This window comes from Pagrus pagrus, assembly GCF_965226575.1.
Source record: "Pagrus pagrus genome assembly, chromosome: 11".
Classification (NCBI taxonomy): Eukaryota; Metazoa; Chordata; class Actinopteri; order Spariformes; family Sparidae; genus Pagrus; species Pagrus pagrus.
Window position 1 is genome coordinate 21149391 of NC_140195.1, and position 21492 is coordinate 21170882.

Genomic DNA, 21492 nt, shown 5'->3' on the forward strand with positions numbered 1-21492 from the left:
GCTTTTACTTTCACAAAATCTTGACAACATGGTCTTTAAGTGACCAGTCTCAAGGAGTACTAAGGTTTAAGGCAAGAAATGCACATTTTAAGGCCACATCGGTGGACCAATACAATCACTGTATATGGTATTAATCTCACATCTTTTACACGTCAAAAACACACATCAACAACAAAAATACCCTAAAAATCTCTTGGATTTACAGTCCTTTTTCCACCTGAAGATTTCTTTTCCATTGGAAACTTCTTGACATAGTTCTGTTATTATGAGCTTGTGGACACACAGTCCCACATCTCATTTTTTGTTATCTTCACTTGTTACTGGCAGCACAGTGGCGCCACATCCTCAGCCGGTGAAGGGAAGAACCGCATGGCCTCTCTGGAGGATTTGTTGTAGCCGTTATGAAAAATCAAGGCCTTCTTCACTGCGAAGAAGGAGACGGTCTTGTCCCACACGTCAGAGCTGGCTCTCCAGTGCTGAGCGGAGCCTCACCGCTGTGTCTGTGCACTTCCTCTCCAAAGTCATCATCTTACACATGCTGAGGAGAAGGAAAGAGAAACATCAGATTAGTGCTATATTCACAAACAAGACACTGGTTTTGAGTTGAACTGATTACAGAAACCCAGAACATTAAGAGCTGCTTAAAGGATTAGATCACCTTAAGTAGAAAAAGTAGAAAAGTATATTTCCTGCTTTGCCAGTAGTAGAATCAAGCTTTTTAATCCTAATAATGGAGCAAATAAAACAAAAACTGTGTGCTGTAGTGGTACGTGCGAAAATGCCTTTTGGTAATTTGCTTATCTGCCCAAAGTCAAAACTAAGGGTCACACACTCTCAGTCAATACTGATCAGTGTTATCTGTGCAAGAATCAGGGAAACATCCCTGTGACCCCAGAGTGACCTTGAATGAGATGAAAGTTCAAAGAAAAGAAATGAGCTGCGGATGAATCAAATGATGAGTTTCTACAGATGAGTCTTGAGCTTACGTTGTGTGCTGATCCCTCATGGTGAATATGCAGTCGGATGGTTTCCAGGTCCAGGTCTGTGTCGGGTACGAGAGGCGTTCAGGGTTATGATTTTAACCACTGAGACCTCCCTCCCTTATATACTTATGCCAACGTTCCCATCGATTATAATGTGATGCTGGTTCTCACAGCGTTTGGCCAATCACAAAGCAGTGTTATGACAATAGGATGTGAATGAATTAGTTGAATTCATGGGGTACAATGGCCCCAGTCCAAACAAACAGGTGGGAGGGGCCCTTCGCTGGCCTCTTGTCTCTCATCTGATGCGCAACAACGAGGGAGATATCCTCGTTATTGTATCGACTGGCAGTGATATGTTGTGGGAACGTGGAGGGAAAATGTCTGCCTTGAGGAGAAGCACGGCCATTAAACAACATGGTGGACGGAGATGATCAGACCTGAGCTCCAACTTTTTATTCTATGAACTGTTGTAAATGTAGAAGAAGTGCCCTTTAAAAGATAAGAAAACTGTCTCAATGTAAAAATAATGTGTCAAAATCATAGCTATAGTTCAGGTATACTAGCTTTAATTATAATATAGTTTCTCGTGTTATTATTTGTAATATTTGTGTCCTTAATGTGAATTTCTACAGTTTATCTCATGCACCTTTTCATTTTTAGGCCCTTTCCTTGACAAACTTAAAGAAAAACATTATTGAGCTTTCCGCAAAGTTTCCCACCCTTCACACACACACTCTCACACACACCCTATTCTTCTTATTTAACTTTCTGTCTCTATTTCAGCCTCTCCAATTCTCACGGTGAGCGTCTCCCATGCTTGATTGGCTGACAATAGCGTACGATCCGTCCAGATGGTGTGCCTGGAAGCCCTGTTGACAGCACTGTGTTCCTGGGTGTGTGTGTGTGTGTGTTGGGATGGAGGGAGAGGGAGGGGGGTTGGTCACTCAATCTTTGTTCGATGGGGCACACTTCCTTTGTGCAGCCGGCCTCAGTGTCATTAACACTGAAGTGTGGGAAGCCTGGGACCACAGCGGCTCCCACGTTCCACACAGGCAGGAAGGGAGCGTGTGACTGAGACGTGGCCAGCGGCAGGCAGGTCAGCCAGCTGTGTGTGAGTGTGTGTGAGAGTGTGTGTGTGTGTGTGTGGGAGGGAGGGGAAAGTGAATGAGAGTGTGGCTGTCTGTATGAGTATGTGGGGGGTTTGCCTGATGTGTGAACATGTGCTGGGAGTGTGGAGACTGTTAGGATGTTTACAGTTGAAGCTGTTTTCTTCTCTAACAGTTCAGATCACGTTCATCGACCGTCAAATTAAAGTGGACAGCCAGAACTTCAAAAGCAACTGAGTCCTTTTCACAGCCAAACATCCAGTGTTAGTACCGAGGCGCCAGACTATCACTGAACACTTTATTATCACATAGTATAATGATGGTTTTAAGGTGCCTGAAAATGTGTTGTTCAAATCTTACATTTTCTCCGTCAAACTGAATTGTAGCTGAAGAATTAGAATTAAGAAGGAAACATTAAAGGGGCACTTAAAGGTGGCAGGGTCCGCCAAATATAAACAAAGTATACTAAACAGTATGAAATAATGTTGTCCATTAAGGTCAGTTTGTTTATTCAGTTTATTCAGTCATGAATACAAAGACAGTTTTGTTTATTTAGTTTGTTTAGGCATACAAAAACATCAGTCTTTCACTCTTTCACTCCTGATTAAAATTTCCTCAACAAACTCGATAGTGCTCCTTTAAACACTTTATTTGGGGCTGATTCTGACAGTCAGAGCACCTGCAATGTCAGTAATGATGCCTCTTCGCACAGGAAAACATCCTGTGAAAGAACCAGTGTTGTTCGACTTTCCACAGATGAACTGAACATTATTTATATGAAGAAACTGAACAAGAAAACAGGCTTTTGGGCCTTTAATTAACAGACTGTTTTGGTGTGTGGGCCACACATTCTCTTTTCTTCATCAAGTACATTTTATTTGAGTCCAAAAACTTTCCGAGAAGCCCTTCTTCTATTCACCTCGGAGACGTCTCAACTGTTGCACAGCTCCGTGAGGAAAGTCTGCCGTGTCAAACCGGTGGAAGTGGCTGCATGTTGGTCTTTTCTAATGCTTGGCCCTCTGTAACACCCACGTGTGCCTGGTGGCGGAGGCACTTTGTGCTCAATTACGTGGCGGCAGAGATGACATGAGACAGCGGCGTGCTTCCCTCTGGGGTCACCACTTTCCCATATCAACACAAGCACAGGGTCAGTCTCCCAGCTACTCCCCCCCTCCTCACTCCCCACCACCCCACCCCGGGCTCTTTCTCTCGCAGTCTATTCCTCCACCTGCTCCCCGGAGACACACTCATTGTCCCCACGGCTATAAACACTTCATTGAGCATGTGGCAGCCCTGCGTTCCTCAAAGCCCTTCCCAGCGCTCTCATTGGCCCAGGGACTGTGAGAAACTCCAACAAGCCCAAGACCCACACATTCATATGGAGATTTGGGTGTATAAATACAGGGCAGAGGCAGAGGAGAAGGCAGCTCATATTCAACTGGCTCTTCTGACTGAGCAGGACCGCTCTCACTCTACAGCTATGGCTCCCACTGTGTTTGGACAAGCAAGCTTTCCTAAGGAACACCTGACTCCTGCTCATAAGGTAAACTTGATTTCTATAAAGTCACATTACTCCCTTGTTGAATTGTGCTTATATCATTTGAAAAAGTTTGATTATTATATCTAATTGATTTTTCTTTTTCTTTTTCTGCAGCTGAGAAAGCCAATGGTTGAGAAACTGCGCAGAGACCGCATCAACACTAGCATCGAGCAGCTGAAGTCCCTGCTGGGCCCTGAGTTCCTCAGGCAGCAGCCCGACTCCAAGCAGGAGAAGGCGGACATCTTGGAGATGGCCGTGGCCTATCTGAGAGGCTGGCAGCAGCAGAAGCAGCAGCCGTCCAGCCTGACCTCTGGCTTGATGACGGCCGGCGATGGCTACTCCCGGTGCGTGCAGGAGGCCGTCAGCTTCCTGTCCCACTGCGATGTCCAGACCCAGACCCACAGAAGGCTGCTCAGCCACTTCCAGGGTCTGCAGGCGTCCAGCAGGACCAGCCACAGTCCCTCCACCCTCTCCCCTCCTGGCTCCCCGCTCCATCAGGTCAACTCCAGCAAGGGTGTGAGCCAGGCCAGTGGTGCTCTGTGGAGGCCCTGGTAGGACGGAGGCAGCGTCACTTCCATGCAGAGAAAGAGAACTATGTCTGTGAACGTCATGGACAGAAAGTGAAGACTCACTGAAGTCTGTTTCCTTTTGCTTTGGCAGGAGATTCAATATTGTTGAGTTTTATACTTGTGGAGAAATGGGCACCATGTGCCAGTGTTCCTGGTGAAGGACTGAAATGATTCAGGTTTTACTGAATATGTGCACCATGTCTATACACATCATACACAGTGTTTGCTCTGTGATTGTGTTAAATGTTCCTGTGGGGAAAAACAACTTGTTTTGTTTGTTTTGCAAACGTCACTGAATGATCCTGTTGTAACACCCATGTTGGGTTAAAGTACTGAAGTGTCTGAGACACTGTTTGATTTATGTGTTTAAACTACTGTCTATCTCTGATACTGAGTATCACTGACTGATACATTTCACCAGCTTGGTGTTGATGAATCAAAAACATCCCATAAATGGATCCCATGGATTCACTTTTACTGTAAATCGTATTATGATTATACTTGATTATGACTACATGTAACCATTATTTGGCCTATGCGTGAAGAAGAGTGACTGTTGGACTGTTAACTGTTCAGTTGTGATGTTAAATACAGATGTTTTTTCATCTTCAAATGATCATCTTTTATAAAGGCATTTTATGTTGACATCAGTCTTTGCTAAAAGAATCTGATGAATTACTTCCTTGAGAAGTTTGTCTTTGGAAAAAAATAAATGGAAAACTTCACATGAAGTTTTGAAAACTTAAACAATCTTTGTGTTTTCGCTTTTGTGTCAGTGGACAAAGTTCATATAAAATCACACATACACACTATAGTTTCAGTGCCTACATTAATGACTGACTGAATAATCAACTCCTGTGTGTAGGAGAGCAGGTGGAGTTTGTGTTAGGTTTGTAAATATCTCCATTAAGGATTACACACTTAAATCCACTCACACAGACAGTTTATCAGCACAGCATTTAACTACAGCAGCTTCACAGTTGTGCCTCACGCAAGGGAACAACAGCAAAGAAATCACAGTTTGACTCCTATGGCAGTTTGTTTGGGTAGCGCTAAAAAAGCACTTGTCCCATAGTGACATGTCACATAGCTTACTCTGCCTCTACACAGTCACTTTGATTGTTGCATTTAGGCTCCACAGGTTTACACACTTTGTATTGTTGGGAAGAATGATTTCCACATTTGGAGAAGAGAAGAGAGACAATTCCTACAACTGTAATTATGTGCATGCTGCTCCTGATGAAAAGGTTAATATAGACTAAATTTACAAGATTGGAGATTGAGTCATTCTTCAGGAGACTTGTGCAAAGATGAACCAAATTATATTTCTTCTGGTCTGATCTACATTCTCAGGTCTCGAGAGGTTCATTAGAACCAGTGGAGCTGAACATTAAACCGCATTTGAATGTGTTTTGACATGCACTGATTTGTTTACTATGTGTATTAAATATAAATGTGTCTGTTATCTGCTGTATCATACTTTGTGTCTCAGTATTTCCCACAGGGATAATTAAAGTTTCATCTTATCTGACCTTGCTGGTGCACAGGTGTTAAAAAAAAAAAAGAAAAACTGGGGTGTGGTGACACCCCCGCACATCACACGCCCCACTTCTGTTGTGGTGGTCGGAGCATGCTGTCTAGTGCTTGAGTTATGTCTCAAGTGCCACAAAAGTCTTTCACAACTATTTTGTGTGCAGAAGTTGTGGAGAATGTGGCATGCCTTGCCTGGGACTTTCTCAGGGTCTCGTTGGCCAGGCCAGATGGTCTGGCTGAAGCTGCCTCCCCTCCCCCTTCAACAGGAGATCAAACACCATAGCTAATGTGATGTGTAACAAGACACACTTCTATTGTTCCCGTCTCGGGGCCAGTGAATAGGCGCAGAGTGTGGGAAACGGGAGATACCACACTCACAGAGAGATGGCTGACGGGAAGCCGCTCTGCACTGCCGCAGGTCTGAGCTAGGGCCGAGACTTTATGGCAGGAATTCAGAGCTCTCAGGCTGCTCGTGGGAGGGGAACTCGTCTTCACACACACTTGTAGACAAAGACCCCCAGCAGCCGTGTAGTGCACACTAACTTTTCAGAGGAGGCACAAACTCACACAAACATGCAGACAATGAAATCAATGGAGAGGACAGATAATAAAGCCGAGCATGGATGGGACTTGACAGATTGGCAGTTGCTACTGTGCTTTCAAATGCTGCAGTGATGACAAAAGAGATACAGACATGAATTAAGAGACAGAGATGTTTTCTGAGACATACCTAGATATGCAAATGAAGAGTAAACAAGTAGTGCTGCTTATATAGAAAACTATGTGAAAAGTACCCAAAGTCATACTTGAGTAAAAGTAAAGATATCGTGTTCAACTATTACTTTGGTAAAAGGGGCAGTCATCCATACAAATAGTACTTGAATAAAAGTCTTAAAGTATCTTACATTAAATGAACTTAAGTAGTCGAAGTAATTTTCTGGTTGTAAATGTACTTAAGTATCAAAAGTAAAAGTAATTCATACTTATATTTACATGTATTCATCATTTTTCTGACTATAGGAATCAGTATTTTTTTTCATATCAAATTGCCAATAAAACAAATACCTTTAAAAAATATCCTACATTGGCTCTGATACATATGTAAGCTGCAAAGTAACTAGTAACTAAATTAATTGAATAAATGTAGTGAGTAAAAAGAGCAATTTTTGCCTCCCAAATGTAGTGAAGTGGAAGTATAATGTACCAAAAAATGGAAATACTCAAGTAAGGTACAAATACCTCAAAATTGTTAATTTAGTTTATTAAGTACAGTGCTCGAGTAGATGTACTTACTTCCTTTCCATCACTGAAACAACTATAAAGTGTTTCTTGCCTGTAATAAGTAAAAAAAATCTGCCACTAGAACAAGTGAAAATAGTTTAAAAGTAGGCCAGTCTTATATTAACTGTAATGAGATAGTTTGACTATAAATTAGACAAATATACTTGGTAAGAATCTGAGTTTTTGCAGTAAAATGTTGCCAGTGTGTGAATACTCTCTGCTTTTCTTAACTTAAGTAGTAACATATTTGCATGGAGGACTTGGCATGGAGTGTTTCTGTTGTGGCATTTCTACTTTGACTTAATTAAAACATTGGAGTTCTTCTTTTGGTGTTGTAGAAGGGTCTGAAACCTTAAATTAAAAGAGTCAACACAGACTAAAGGCAGACAGGCTCCTCTGTGCCAGGCAGCGAAGCCAGTTGACTTGATTTTTCCCAGATGGACCGGGACACAGACTTTCTGTTTGTCCTGCAACAAAAGATCAATTAACATTCCCAGTGGAGCATTGAGGAGCGGCATGGCTTTTGTAGCTCATTTACCCTGATGTTGGGGACTGGTGGGAAACTGGGGAGACGGGACTACTCACACTGCACCCACAAGGCCGGCTTCACATCTGGGGCCAGCCAGTGATGGAGGCCCTCAGAGGCACGCTGCCAGCTCGCTCGTAATGCCATTAACTTGACACTAATTTGACACAGTTCATTTACAACAGGGTCTGCAGACAAGAGCCTAAAGGGTTTCGTACAGTGTTTCAGCGGAACTTGGTGACTAATATGTGACTAGAAACAATCATCTAAATGTGATCTGCTTCACCGCACACAGCTGAGCATCCAGGTCTGACTGAAAATCCATGGAAACTGATCAACCTGAGATTAAAAACACATGGTTTGAAATGAAATATTAAAAAAATAAATGATAAACTAATGATTTTGCTAAAGGTGGCTATCTATCTATCTATCTATCGTGCACATATGACCCCGTTTACGTCTTTCTGCATGAACTCAGGTGTAATTAAATTATTGAAATGTTCTTGACGAGGGAACACACGGAATCAAAAAGTCACGCTGTGCGTCATTAGGTGCGCACGAGACCTTTAGCCTCGCCTCTGCACCGCACGCGGTCTCGACTCGCGCCGCCGAGAGCGTGCGCCACTTCACTTGCCGCCTGCTTTCACACCTGCGAGGACTCGAGTCAGCCTCAGATCATCAGCGTGCCTGTCCTCACGTCACTGCAGTCTCTCTTCACACATGATTCCTGTGAAATAAACCGGAGCCGCAGCAGGAAAAAAAGCAACAGGTGGGAAATGAAACCTGCAGCCAGCTGACGTCACTCTTTGACGTTGATGACTTCCCTACTCTTTCAGCTTTATACCCCTCAGTCATTTAAATAGTTAAACATATAAACTTTATTTAGCGTAAGTGTGGTGAGCGTGTGACCGAAAAAATAAACATTTTATTTCCATGTGTCCAAATGCTCCTGTGTTGAAAGCACCAAAGTGCTCTCTGGAGGAAGGGAGACTTCCTTTGAAGAGAAAATGAAAGCCTCCAGCTTATATTGTTTTATTACAGTCAAGCATTTGGCCCTTTAATTGCAGTAACCCCCCTTTGAAGATGCTCTTTCCTGTGCTTCCCTTCCCTTTATTTTACCTCTAAAAAATTCAACTCTGACCTTCAGTCCATGATGAATTCTCAGATGACTCTGATAAAGTGTTAATTACCTGTTGCTTATCTTGGGAAACATGCCTCACACAGATAAATGCTCTGTGAGTTATTGACGTGTCTTCCATTGTTGTGCTGGGAGTCCCACTGGTCTGAGTGTGGGAACCCCAGCCCTGCCTGAGCCACATGGCTTTGTTATGCTAATGACTGGGTATAAAATGAGGAGCAGCTCCCCCATAGACATCAGAGCTAACACTGCCGTCCAGAAGAAGCTGCTCACTTCACCTGCACAGACATGGCTCCCTGCTCCACCAACTACTCCTCTGTTCACCACATCAGGATCTCTGAGAGAGACAACATCAAAGTGAGTACAGGAGGGCGTTTTGAGGCTTTTGCATCGTGCAGTACAAATGTTTGATTGTTTATTGTTGAATTTGAATCATGAGCTCACCTGCCTGTCTCCTCTCCCACAGTTGAGAAAACCCGTTGTTGAGAAAATGCGCAGAGATCGCATCAACACCTGCATCGAGCAGCTCAAGATGATCCTGGAGAAGGAGTTCCACAAGCAGGAACCCAACTCCAAGCTGGAGAAAGCCGACATCCTGGAGATGACTGTGAGCTTCCTGAGGCAGCAGCTGCAGCCGGGCCTCCGTCACAGCACAGACTACAACCAAGGCTACTCTCACTGCTGGAGGGACTCTGTGCACTTCCTCTCTGCAGGATCCAACACAGAGGCCTCCGTCACTCCTCTGCAGGGCCTCCAGCAGCAGCAGAAGCAGCACCATCAGGCCCAGAGAACCAGCAGCTCCTCCACAGTCTGCTCCACCCTCAGGCCCACCACGCTGCAGGACAGCAGCAGCAGCAGAGGCCCCGTGTGGAGGCCCTGGTAGAGACTCTGACACACAGACACTGTGAGACCTGAGGGGAGCTGCTCTCTCCCTCACTATGTAGGAAATATATTTCCAGCCTGCTTGTTCTTGGTGGGTTTCTTTATTGTCTCATCACATTGATGGACAAGTAGTAAAAGCGAAGGCTCTCCCTTATTTGAAGATTGTCCTGCTTTGACTTTGATTCACATCTGATGTTTGCTTTTCCTTTTGTGTTTAAAGCTGGTTGATTTTGAGTGATGACGTTTTGGTCAAATCTTTTGAAATGACTGTTTACTCCAGTGGAGTTTATCTTTGGACTGCTTGATGTAAAGGTATATGTATCTGGCATACTGTGTTATACTGAGAATATTTCTCTTCTGTGTTGAATTAACTATGCCAAATTTGAAGATGATGATGATGGTGTGTGTGTGTGTGTGTGTGTGTGTGTGTGTGTGTGTGTGTGTGTGCGTGTGTGAGCGAATGCAGTTGGATGTCCATATTAACATTTTTTGATGGGATGTCTATTACTGATTTGCTATCACACTTTTTGGCTCTTAAACGTTTGTATGACAATTAACAATAAAAAGACACAATCATAAAAAAACATGCTGATTCCAGATTTTTTTTTTTTTTATTAATAAACCAAGTATAAATACATGTATTTTTATAGAGAATTTGAAAAGATGACTTTCCTTTATAGATAAAGGTAATGTTCTTGGCAGCATCTTTTGGGGAAATTTTCATGAATGTCTACTTTAAGGTCTTTTAGAGGTCAAAGGTCAGGTCATGTTTGGTCCAGGATGCAAAAGATATCAGGATGTTTTCATACATACATAATACTCAAGTTCATAGGTATCATTTACACCGAGGACACTCGGCACATGTCCCCTCAACTTTGTGAAATTATCAATTTTGTCCCCATCACTAAAAGCATAATTGGTTAAAAATTGCTACTGAATTGCTTGCACCGAGAAACATTAACTAACAAATGAGTGAAATTTTGAGGCACCATTATACATTTTTTCCCCCGCCGTAATTATCAACTCTAACTTCATACGATCCCCTCGTTACTTTGCCCAAAATCAAGTTGAAAGTTTTGTTCAGACTAAAATAACCTCCTTGATTTAAGCTTTATATAGGCCAACATTAGGAAACAGGGCAGCATTTATTTTAATTCATCTAATTCAGAGCTCATTTAAAAGAAACAGATGTGCACAAGACATCAGCAAAGTGTTGAACCTTGTGGATAAACAATAGTTTTGACTAAAAACAAAAACGTGGTTTAAAATGCTAGAGGAAAGTATCAGTTGGTATTAATTGATCCTCACATGGAAATGTGAATTTTGGCTGCAGTAAGAACTCCCAGATGGCTGGAAACAGCATCAAATGTCTAAAAATGAAACCTTGTCACCATTTAATCAGAAAACACCTCTAAAATACAAAGTCATATTGTTACTTAAAGAGAAGAAAAACTACTTATACTTATTTTTTCAGTATATCTGGTTTATTAGATAGTGAGAGCTGGAGAGAGACAGGCAGGGCAGGGGAGGGAGAGTGAATGACAAGTAGTGAAGGGCCCAGGTCAGACTTGACCCCAGGGTGCTGCTGTAAGGACTCAGCCTTGATACATGGTACACGCTCTGCCAGGTGAGCTACCAGGGTGCCCCCTTTCTTCCTTTATTAAAGGTAAATAAGTCACTATAGACATGCTCCATAAACAAAGCTAGTTTCAAACAACTGTGACATACACTTTTAACTTCAAAACAAGTTACATTTCACACAATTCATATATTTGCAATTGCAAAAAGTAACAAAACACTGATAATAACCTCACTGTGAAGTATGAGGATACTGTGATATCATAGGTATCTTCTCATCAATGTGATGAAACACTAAAAACACTCAATGACAACATGAATGAGCAGGCTGGAAATATATTTCCTACATAGTGAGGGAGAGAGCAGCTCCCCTCAGGTCTCACAGTGTCTTTGTCTTTGAGTCTCTACCAGGGCCTCCACACGGGGCCTCTGCTGCTGCTGCTGTCCTGTAGCGTGGTGGGCCTGAGGGTGGAGCAGACTGTGGATGAGTTTCTGGCTCTCTGGGCCTGATCTAGCTGCTTCTCCTGCTGAGGAGTGATGGAGTCCCTCCAGCAGTTAGAGTAGCCTTGGTTGTGGTCTGTGCTGTGACGGAGGCCCGGCTGCAGCTGCTGCCTCAGGAAGCTCACAGTCATCTCCAGGATGTCGGCTTTCTCGAGCTTGGCGTTGGGCTCCTGTTTGTGGAACTCCTTCTCCAGGATCATCTTGAGCTGCTGGATGCAGCTGTTGATGCGATCTCTGCGCATTTTCTCCACAGTGTGTTTTCTCAACTGTGGGAGAGGAGACAGGCAGGTGAGCTCATGATTCAAATTCAGAAATAAACAGTCAGACATCTGTACTGCACGATGGAAAAGCCGTAAGTCTTCTCCTGTACTCACTTTGATGTTGTCTCTCTCAGAGATCCTGATGTGGTGAACAGAGGAGTAGTTGGTGGAGCAGGGAGCCATGTCTGTGCAGGTGAAGTGAGCAGCTTCTTCTGGATGCCACTGTTTGTTCTGATGTTACTGGAGGAGCCACTCTTCATTTTATAGTGCGTTATTAGCATAACAAGCCCATGTGACTCAGGCAGGGCTGGGTTTCTAACAATTGGACACACATCAATAACTGAGCGCTGAAGCAATCACAGGCTGACCAGGAGAGATAAAACCATTCCCATCACGCTGAGTATGGTATGCTGTCAGTCTCTTATCTGCTGCTTTTGGTTATCTCACACTCCAGTCACACCAGGGGACACAGGATGAATCTCCTGATGGTCTCCCAGGGAATAATTAAACAGGATTCAATGTACTGATAGCATCCAGGGAAACGGCACTGAAAGTACGCATGTAATTATAAATTAAATTGCTAGTGCAGAACTGAGACATTTATTCAGTTTTATATTATGACAATTTGGATATATATTTATATGCATTTTGTCCTTGATACATCTTTTAATGCTCTGTTACAAGTCACTGTTTTACAAAAACTTAAGTCCGGCTTTGAATTCTTGACTTATTTTACAGGCAATTTAACTGAAATAAACAACAAATCCCACTCTGTTAACATGCAGATTTAATGTTTTCTTGACTGTGATTTGTTGAATTTGGAGCAATAACGTGGGCTCAAATGAGACTACGAGAGACTGTTGACTTCTGCTGGTTCCAAGCACTGAGTGAATGAGTAAATCCGTTTCTGCATTTGTTTAAATTTGAGGTTTGTATGGGACATCTGGGTGTCTCATTGACGTTTTTTGGAGCCTTACTGTATCCGTCAGATCAACCAAACCCCTCATAATACTGATCAAGGAACATTTGAGAACAATCAGGCTTTTATATTTCCACACATGTGATGATGAATATTAATTTCCCTACATGCAATGGATCAAAAAGCTTGTCAAACAAATATCCTGAGATCCTCCCCACAGCACCTTGCTCCAGTCCTTGGTGTGCTGACAATAAAGCTCCTGCTTGTTCACCCGTGGCACACTTCTATTGTTGACTGAGGGTATTAAGCCGTGAGTGGACGGAGAGGACTGTGGGAAAACCAAGCTCGGACTCTACTCACACATCTACTGGTCAATAGCGCTGACCTCCCAGCCACAAAAGGCCTTTTCATCTCTCCTCTCAAACAACAGCCAACAGCAGCATTGTGTGTGTGTGTGTGTGTGTGTGTGTGTGTGTGTGTGTGTGTGTGTGTGTGTGGTTGCACATACACACAGACACAAAACTGGCCAATTGTGCTTTTATTCGATATGCAATGAGATGTTACGTCATGCTGAAATACTGGTACTTCTTTCTGTGACCAGCTGCCACTTGTTGTCAAATCCCTGGAAATATGATCTTATCTCTTGTTTTGTTGACCCAAATAAATAAATATCTATTAACTATTTATAAATTATGAACATTAAATCACATATCAAAGGTCACTTTATCAAATATAATAATCTCAAAGACTATCTTTTCTCCAACACATAGAACACTCCAATTGTATTTATTTATGCATTTATTCATTTTCACAAAGTACAATTAAAGTGTGAGTATTTGTGACAGTTCCTCGTACGGCTGCCAGGGGGCGCTGTTGATTCTCTACAACAGCACCCACACTGTTGCGTTGTGCTGTGTTATAGTGGTAATATCTGACTGACTGGCAAGTGTCCTTGATCAATAATTCCCCTGCTGAGACTTTTCTACATGTATACTTAACTATTTACACTCAGCTGCTAGATACATTTAAAAGTGTAGCTGAACCTGTCTTGTTCCCATTATTTCACCTGGTGCACCTGCATCATTACACCTCAACTACTTTTCATCAACTGATGTAATCACAAGCTTCATTTTTGGCTCATGGTATACATTTGAATGCAATTCTGGAAATGGGCAGTCGTGTTCATTTCCGGCTTCAAGACAATGATATAAATTTTGGGCAGAAAATAGCCCCAGAAGAAGGCCAGGACGCTGAAGAGTATGGCAAACACGTATGCGGCTATGGTGAAGGGGTCCCTGCTGATGAGGTAGAGAGTGAAGAAGCTCATCCAGGAGATCATGTACACCATGAGGCTGAAGGTGATACTCTTGGCCTCGTTGTAGTTGGCTGGCAGGTCTTTGCCCATGTAGCTGAAAGAGAAGCAGAGGATGCTGAGCACTGCAACATAACCAAGCTCAATAGCTGAACCAGGTGAGAGGGTGTTACTGCACTCCAGCACAATGCTGTCGTGGTAGAAGTCGAGATCCTGGCTGGGCTTGGGAGGGTCGATGGCCACACGGAACACAGATATAAGCAAGAGGGTGGCAGACACAAGGAAAATGGTGATCTCTGGCCCATTTTTTTTGGCCCACTTATCATAGGCCGGCGGCAGCTTGGATGCAAATTTAAAAATGCAGACGACCTGGAGGGAGCGCACAGTGATGCAGGCCAGGCACACAGTGAAGCTGAACATGAATAGGGGCTGCTTGAGGATGCAGGCCAGAGGCGACGGCTGGCCAAAATGGCACAAAGAGCTCATGGCAGCGGCAGTCAGGGCTGCCAGCATCAGGAGGCAGGTGCGGCCTCCGGCGGACTTGGCCACTGGCGTGTTCAGGTTGAGCAGGAGGATTATTGCAGAGCTGGAGGTCATGAAAAGACAGCTGGCCAGAAAGACGAGCAGGGCGATGGCGAGGGGGTCATCCCAGGCGAGCAGCAGGACGGTCCTTTTCAGACACTGATCGCTGCTAGGGGGAGCCCACTCCTCTGACAGACACTGCTGGCATGTAGTGGGATCTGTGGAAGAGGAACAGCACAGAAATAAAGAGGAAAACAGGGATGTAAAAGCTGGGCTGGGTTTTTTGTTCAGGGTGATAGAGTTCAAATTTAAAGGGACAGTTTACCCCAAAATCAAAAACACATATTTATATTCATAGAGATGTCGGCCTTCTCTCCAGTTTAATAGAAGAAGATGGCAGTGAAATGTGTGGTGCTCAAAGTGCCAAAAATACATTTGAAAAACTCAATAGCAATGTCTCCTTCAAGAAGTCATGACCTGTGGATTCTCTTCAGCAACCAAGTCACTTTGAGCACCACAAGCTGTGTAGAGCACCATCTAGTTCCATTATTTTAAAAAGAAGACAGACATCTCTATAGCCAATATCTCTAAAACCCTGCAGCTCACACCAAAACAACTAGATGGACAAATAGCACTTCAGGTAAAAAGAAAAATGTGTACTTTTGATTTTGGGGTGAACTGTCCCTTTAACATTAGTGAGTGATCAAGGTGAAATGTTATGGTCCAGAAGAGAAAACACACGGCAGTATGTTCTGGCCATTTGTCACATGATGTTAGGCACAGTGACTCAATCCAAAAAGGGGTTTTGCATCCCTACGGTGCCTGAATCAGAACATAGTGTGAGTACGTAGCACCACCTTCTGGTCAACTTCACATACAACAGCTGGAAAATACTGCTGTGACTGGTGGTTTGATCATTTCAACTAGATTTATTACTAGAATTACAAAGACTTGAAAATCACGAGATGAACCTTCCCTTATTGTTGGTCTTTGTCCTGACAGGCGACATGGGACATCCATCTCCTGTCATCTTTGATGCTCTTTGTCTTGCACTTAAATGTATTTTTGGATATCTACTTTGTTTTTTATTTGCTGTCACAGACTAACTCACCTGCACCACACACGCACACACAACATTTACAGGCTACAGCATATGATTCTCAATCTGTACAAATTCACTCTCTCTCTGTTTTTGTCTTTGAATATTTTTCTGGTGCTTTGGCTTTTCTCTGTGTGTCCTCATGTTACCGCTCAGATTGAGGAATGTAGCAGCGGGACAGGGCAGGCAGTCGAAGCAGCATGTGTGTTGCCCTGTCAGCAGCTTCCTGTGTCCACTTGGGCAAGGTGGAGAGCAGATGGACTTTGGCACCTAGACACAAACAGCAGGGTTTGAAAAAGAAAATACATAACTTTTACTTTATCAGATAATATCATTGAGATCAAAATCTCCAGACTCGAGAACAGAAATAAGATGAAAAAACAACATACTGAGTCATGCAACACACAATCACATATATCTCTTAAAAAGTCAAAAAAGCTCTGAGATTAGTCCAATGGGATGAGATTGTCAAGTTTTAATGTACTGTAATTCAGCCCATTTATATATGGTGCAGAGTCTTGAGAGAGCAGACCTTCAAGAATTATAAGTTACAGACTGACAATAATTGAGTGCATAGGGATTCAATAACAAATACCTCAACAACAATCTATCAAAATGGACATTTTCAGTTGCAATTTGAACTTGAGTTTTTAAGATTTAAAAAAGCTTTCCAATCACTTTACTCAAAAATACTTCAGAGGGTCTTACCTGACTTGATTCTCCTGCGTTGTGCCACTCGATTAGATCAGCATTAATTGTGAGCGTAATTGGATTTGGGCTGAAAGAGCCCACCTCTCTGACAGACCAGTTCGGCCCCCTCCAAATCCAGCAAACGATGTCATATCCTGTGGGCGGGTCACCGTTCACGTCAAAATAGACAGAGGTGTTTTGAATAGTGAATCGCACCTGCTTGAGCCACGAGAGAAGCTGTGGTGGAGAGGGAGAAGGAACATCAGTGCAGTAACACAAAAAGTGGTTCTGGGGAATGCATTTCTATACTATACAAATGATCAAAATTGATACAAACAGAACCAGAGAGATCACCTTTTTAATTCTGTTGCACCTACATTACCCACAAGACAACTTAGCTTCTTCGTGACATCACTGGTGACTAATTTATCAGGTTACATGCGGCTTCTTCTGGAGCCACAAAAGGCTTTAAAATATTTTTTCCACATATGCAGTAGTACTCACCAATGCCTGTAAACACACTTTGTGTAAATGTGTGTTTACAGTGTAACATTTCTGGAGTTACCCTTTAATGTGGTGTTTCATTCAGTCAAAGAAAAGTGGTGCAGACATGAAAGATTCTTGCGATTAGAGACACGACCACAACTTCCTTGAGAAATAATATTTTGTGACTATTTCACAAACTGCCTGATTCTATGTTTCAAGATCCAATCTGCTCACCTCCCACGGATACACCCTCCTCCTCTGGCACTCTCCAGTATCACAGCCAAGTGCCTGGTGCAGAGCATGAGCTACAGCATACGTTGCCTTATACACATTGGAAGAGGAGGTGACGTCATATTTCTCCAGAGGAAAATCCATCCTGGCGAGGTTGTACAAGCCCGTGCTCTGTACACAGTCATTGGCCGAGTTTGTGCTAACATTAGCGACTTCCTGAGTGTCACTGTAGTGCATTGCGGCCTCCAACACCTTCGCCTCAAACTCCTGAAAGCCAGACATGTTTGAATATTTGATGGACACGCCAAGCACAGTACCGATGGTTTGGACCCCAGGTATGCTTGATATAAGAGAAGACGCTGACCAGTCCTCTGACCCGATCCATACCTTATCTGTCACCTTCTTCTCAATGACGAATGGGATTAAATTACTGAATTCTATCTTGTTGGAGAAGACCACAATGGTGTTGACTTGGGTCTTCAGTAAATTCTGCACGATGTTCCTCATGGCCTGATTTTTGTCATCTGAGTAAACTGGGATGACTCCTTGGTAGGCGATGCAGATGCCGTAGTCTGGTGCTTGCGTGGTTAGGCTTTGCATCCCATCCAGGCCATAGGCGTTGTCACTGCCTAAAATGGCGACCCAGGTCCAGTTGAAACGAACCAGAAGCTGGATCATGGCTGCCACCTGGTTCTTGTCGCTGGGAATCGTGCGGAAAAAGGATGGATAGACGAACTTGTTGCTCAGCTTTTCGTTTGATGATTCATAAGAGATCTAAATAAAGCAAGAACATGACAGGAATGATTCCATGTTGTATTTCATGCAGACAAGGTAATAATTCAAGGGCAATGATAAAAGGAACAGTTCACCCAAAAATGAGAATTCAGTCAGTATCCACTCACCCTCGTGCTGTTGGAAAGTCAGGTGAAGTTTCGTAGTCCACAAAGCATTTCTGGAGCTTCACAGCAAAACAGCATTGTTGCATTCTCACAAACATCTGGAGGAGCTGCGGACTTACTATGTTAAAAAGCAACCAAAAAAGCAGCCCGTATGAAGTGGGTGTAAACATTTTTTTTGGTTGTGTTTTTATGTTTTATACTTATATACTTCAGTTGTTCAGGAAAATGCTGTAATGCTGTTTTGCTGTGAAGCTCCAGAAACTTTTTCAAACATGCAAAACTTAAACTGATTCTCCATCAGCATGAGGGTGAGAAGATAAAAACTGAATTTTCAATTTTGGATGTACTGTTCCTAGAAAAATTAAGCGATAACTTACTTGTGGTATAAGATAGGACCCCAGTAAAACAGCGGGGGTGAGCGTTTTGCTGCTGCTGTCCGGCCCAATCAAAGCCACTCCTCTCTGACTGCTGTTGTTGAAGTTTGAATCTTTGTCTCTCTGTGTACTAGATGTTAAGGGGCCCCAGTGCTCCAGCAAGTCCACTGCGGCCAGGATAGCAGTCGATTTCGTGCAGCCGTCGTACATCTGATAGCCCAGCTTCACTCCTGGTAAAAGAGGATGTGGCCCGGTGCTGTTGTTGATTTCTTCCACAGCAAATCTCATGGCCTGCATCAAGTGATATCCATGTTGGTTGGCTTTACCTCTGGAAAAGTTGGCATGTTAAAGAGAAAGAGAATCACATAGTGAATAAAACTCCAGATTGTGAAAAATGTGAAATATTTGGGTTGATGTTATAGATAGACATGCAGAGAAAACATAGAAATACACTAGATCAGTGGAGGTTTACTGTCCAGTACAACTTACCGATTGCAATTAACCAAAGCAGGCAAACTACTACTACCAGTTGATTCAGGTTCGAAGTGGAGAGGAAAGAGTCCAGCGAGGATGAAGTCACCCTGCAGTTGCAACCCCTGACCCTGAGAGATGTAATCCAGTTCCCCGTCAGCCAACTGCAGCATCAGCCAGCCTAAGGACAAAAACACGGCACCAAACACGTCCATGCTTCACCTCCACCTTACACAGGCTGCTGTGGTTTGCAAAAGGGATCAGAGCCTGTTTTTTTAAGTGTGGATTGCTGGAGGGAGGGATGAGAGGACCACTTTTGCATAGTTTCCGGGAAGTGTTGCTTGAGTGTAGCTTATTTGCGTGTCATATTTGTTTGTGTGACTGTAGAGTTTCCATCCCATTAAAATGAATTGAATAAATGTAATAAGCCATGAAAAGGGAGAACGCTGTTTTTCCCATTACAGACAGTTTTTGGCTCAGTGCAGAGCTCATAACCTTCAAAAAATATCAAGACTGATATTGAGTACTGCACAACTTTAGGTCCTTGTATGACTGAAGGTCTCTCTTGTAACAGATTTTCTAATTTTTAATTTCAATGAGATTTCTCAAAACATCAGTCACTCTGTGGACGAACCTGATGTTTTACAAGCCAACAACATTAAATGGTTTAATAACTTTTACAATAATGTTGATGGCAGCAGACAGGTCTGACTTCTTGTTTAGTTAATAACACATTTTGATTTAAGGATTTGTTTTTAAGAAATATCAGTTTTCGGAAATACCAGTCAAGTTTTAAATGTAAACATGCAGGATTGTATTTTAGTTTCTTTCTTATGTAAAATGTGGGACTTATATAGAAATTATGACCCTCCAAATTTTATACCACACCTGTAGTCTATTAATTTAGAAGAAAGAAAGTTAAATAAATGAAACGTCTTTTCGGGAGAAGTTTTGTATTCTTGCCTGTCAACTTTCATAGGAAGCAAACAATGAGAGAAAAAGTCAGACAGCATTATAATAAAGCCACAAACACAGAAGTGTATAGCTTTCTCTGACATTTGTATGTGAGTCACACAAATAGAGGAAGCAGTGGTAAAATGAAATGTGACTCCAGCCAATCTTTAACACTGCAATTTTGACTTGCCACGGCATAAAAAGCACAGGTCTGATTGATAAGATTAAGCAGAACTGCAGTCCATTGATGTGAGGTGAGTTTCAGGGCCCTGGTACTGGACCAGAGGTTTTACTAATTAATGTTATTAGTCATACCTGTGTTCTGCTGCTTAGTCAAAATGTCTGTCATGAAAGAGGTTTCTGCAGGTGTGGCTGAATTTGCATTCTGGTTGATATTTGAGCCTCATTTTGCTAAACACGCCTGTTGTACCAACATACAATTTGGCTGATAGTTACTTACATCCAGGACCCAAACCCATTGTTTTGACAGGAATATTGTGCATTTTGTCAGCCGCAGTATTATTAAGGCAAATAAACATGTAAATTTGCAGGTCTGCACAAACACAAAGATTGGAGTGAAAATATTTGCATTGTGCGAGCTTTCCCAATCTCAACAGAAAAATGATTCAGCAATGATAGTTTCTATTAACATGCAAGCTGATTTAAATAATGCCTAATTTGTCTTTCAGTTTTCATAACACAGTGGTGTCCGACTGACAACAACAAATTTATACAAATGACCTTTTTCGCTGTATACACTTGGACTGACGGAAATGCAGACGTGTAACCATTAACATTAATGGAAGCTCCTCTGGATTTAATTGTTTCATTATGCCATGTCAGTCAGCAGCACATTGACATTATCATTTACACCTATGCTTTCCTGTTAAGTGTATAAAAGGTTAATTGTGGGTCTTTGGTCAAATTGAATGTCTGAAATGCAAAGCAATATGTGCCGCAGAGATTATGTTTATGTTTGAGCAACGTCTCTATTGTTTCATAAGACTCCACACCCTTCTTTTTCTCTACTTTGATTGAAGTTCCAGTTTCAGGATAAATAATTAAACATAATTCTTTATGGAACTGTGATAACAGGAGATTTCTTAGTCATCCAACTGTACAGCTTTATTGTTAATCAAGAGAGTGGATCAGTGATTCATATTCAGATTAAAGTGCCATTATAATTCAGAATATTTCTACAATATGTTGGTGAGGATTATTAAATAATTGAAGAAACATAATGTTTAGTCATGATCAAAGGTCTTCAGAGCAGTATCAATGTGTTGCTGACTGTTTCTACTCAATATATGTTACTCTCACAGTCCAAGAGCAACTAAAGAATAATTGCATCACAAAAAAAAAAAACAATATGCAAAGAGTACTGCTGGATGTGGAAAATGGTGTTCCTCTGGTGCTCTTCAAGTGGCAGCATCCTGCAAAGAAAAATTAGGACCACAAGGTACAAAAACTCTTTTTTTCCTACAGTGATTGGACTGCACAACAATAGATAAAAAAAAACTCCTAAGCACTTTAAACTACTCCATATGAGCATTCAACTATTTTTATCTATTCATACATGCTTGTCATGTTTCCCCAGTGTTCCTACTATTTTGTTTTGTTTCTCTTAATGCTTTG

General features: G+C 42.4%; 4 protein-coding genes across 4 annotated transcripts; 2 read left to right on the forward strand and 2 right to left on the reverse strand.

Moving 5' to 3' along the window:
• Positions 1-3374: 3374 nt before the first annotated feature.
• LOC311265093 (transcription factor HES-5-like) lies at positions 3375-4840 on the forward strand (the record flags this gene model as incomplete). Its single annotated transcript, XM_084366428.1, has 2 exons — positions 3375-3635; positions 3747-4840. The coding sequence occupies 2 exons, from the start codon at positions 3375-3377 to the stop codon at positions 4185-4187; spliced, it is 702 nt and encodes a 233-aa protein (XP_084222554.1). The 3' UTR covers positions 4188-4840.
• Positions 4841-8869: 4029 nt separating this feature from the next.
• Positions 8870-10120, forward strand: her12 (hairy-related 12; the record flags this gene model as incomplete). Its single annotated transcript, XM_084366429.1, is given in 3 exon segments — positions 8870-8926; positions 8929-9036; positions 9146-10120. Coding segments are annotated over 3 exon segments (582 nt in total). The 3' UTR covers positions 9563-10120.
• Positions 10121-11539: 1419 nt separating this feature from the next.
• On the reverse strand, positions 11540-12110 carry LOC311264800 (transcription factor HES-5-like). The gene is made up of 2 exons (XM_084365907.1): positions 12015-12110; positions 11540-11906 (listed from the first exon to the last, which is right to left on the reverse strand). Exons 1-2 carry the CDS (start codon positions 12081-12083, stop codon positions 11544-11546), a joined length of 432 nt encoding a protein of 143 aa, XP_084222033.1. The 5' UTR covers positions 12084-12110; the 3' UTR covers positions 11540-11543.
• A 1835-nt stretch (positions 12111-13945) lies between these two features.
• tas1r1 (taste receptor, type 1, member 1) lies at positions 13946-20336 on the reverse strand (the record flags this gene model as incomplete). Its single annotated transcript, XM_084365864.1, has 7 exons — positions 13946-14871; positions 15902-16022; positions 16461-16679; positions 17163-17933; positions 18436-18760; positions 18922-19084; positions 20318-20336. The coding sequence occupies 7 exons, from the start codon at positions 20334-20336 to the stop codon at positions 13946-13948; spliced, it is 2544 nt and encodes an 847-aa protein (XP_084221990.1).
• Between the last annotated feature and the right edge of the window lie 1156 nt (positions 20337-21492).

Excerpts from the sequence above, each read along its gene's own strand:
- LOC311264800 (XM_084365907.1), bottom strand. The coding sequence starts at position 12,083 with ATGGCTCCCTGCTCCACCAACTACTCCTCTGTTCACCACATCAGGATC. Across the intron at positions 11,907-12,014 it reads CTGAGAGAGACAACATCAAA|TTGAGAAAACACACTGTGGA; the intron begins GTGAGTACAGGA and ends CCTCTCCCACAG.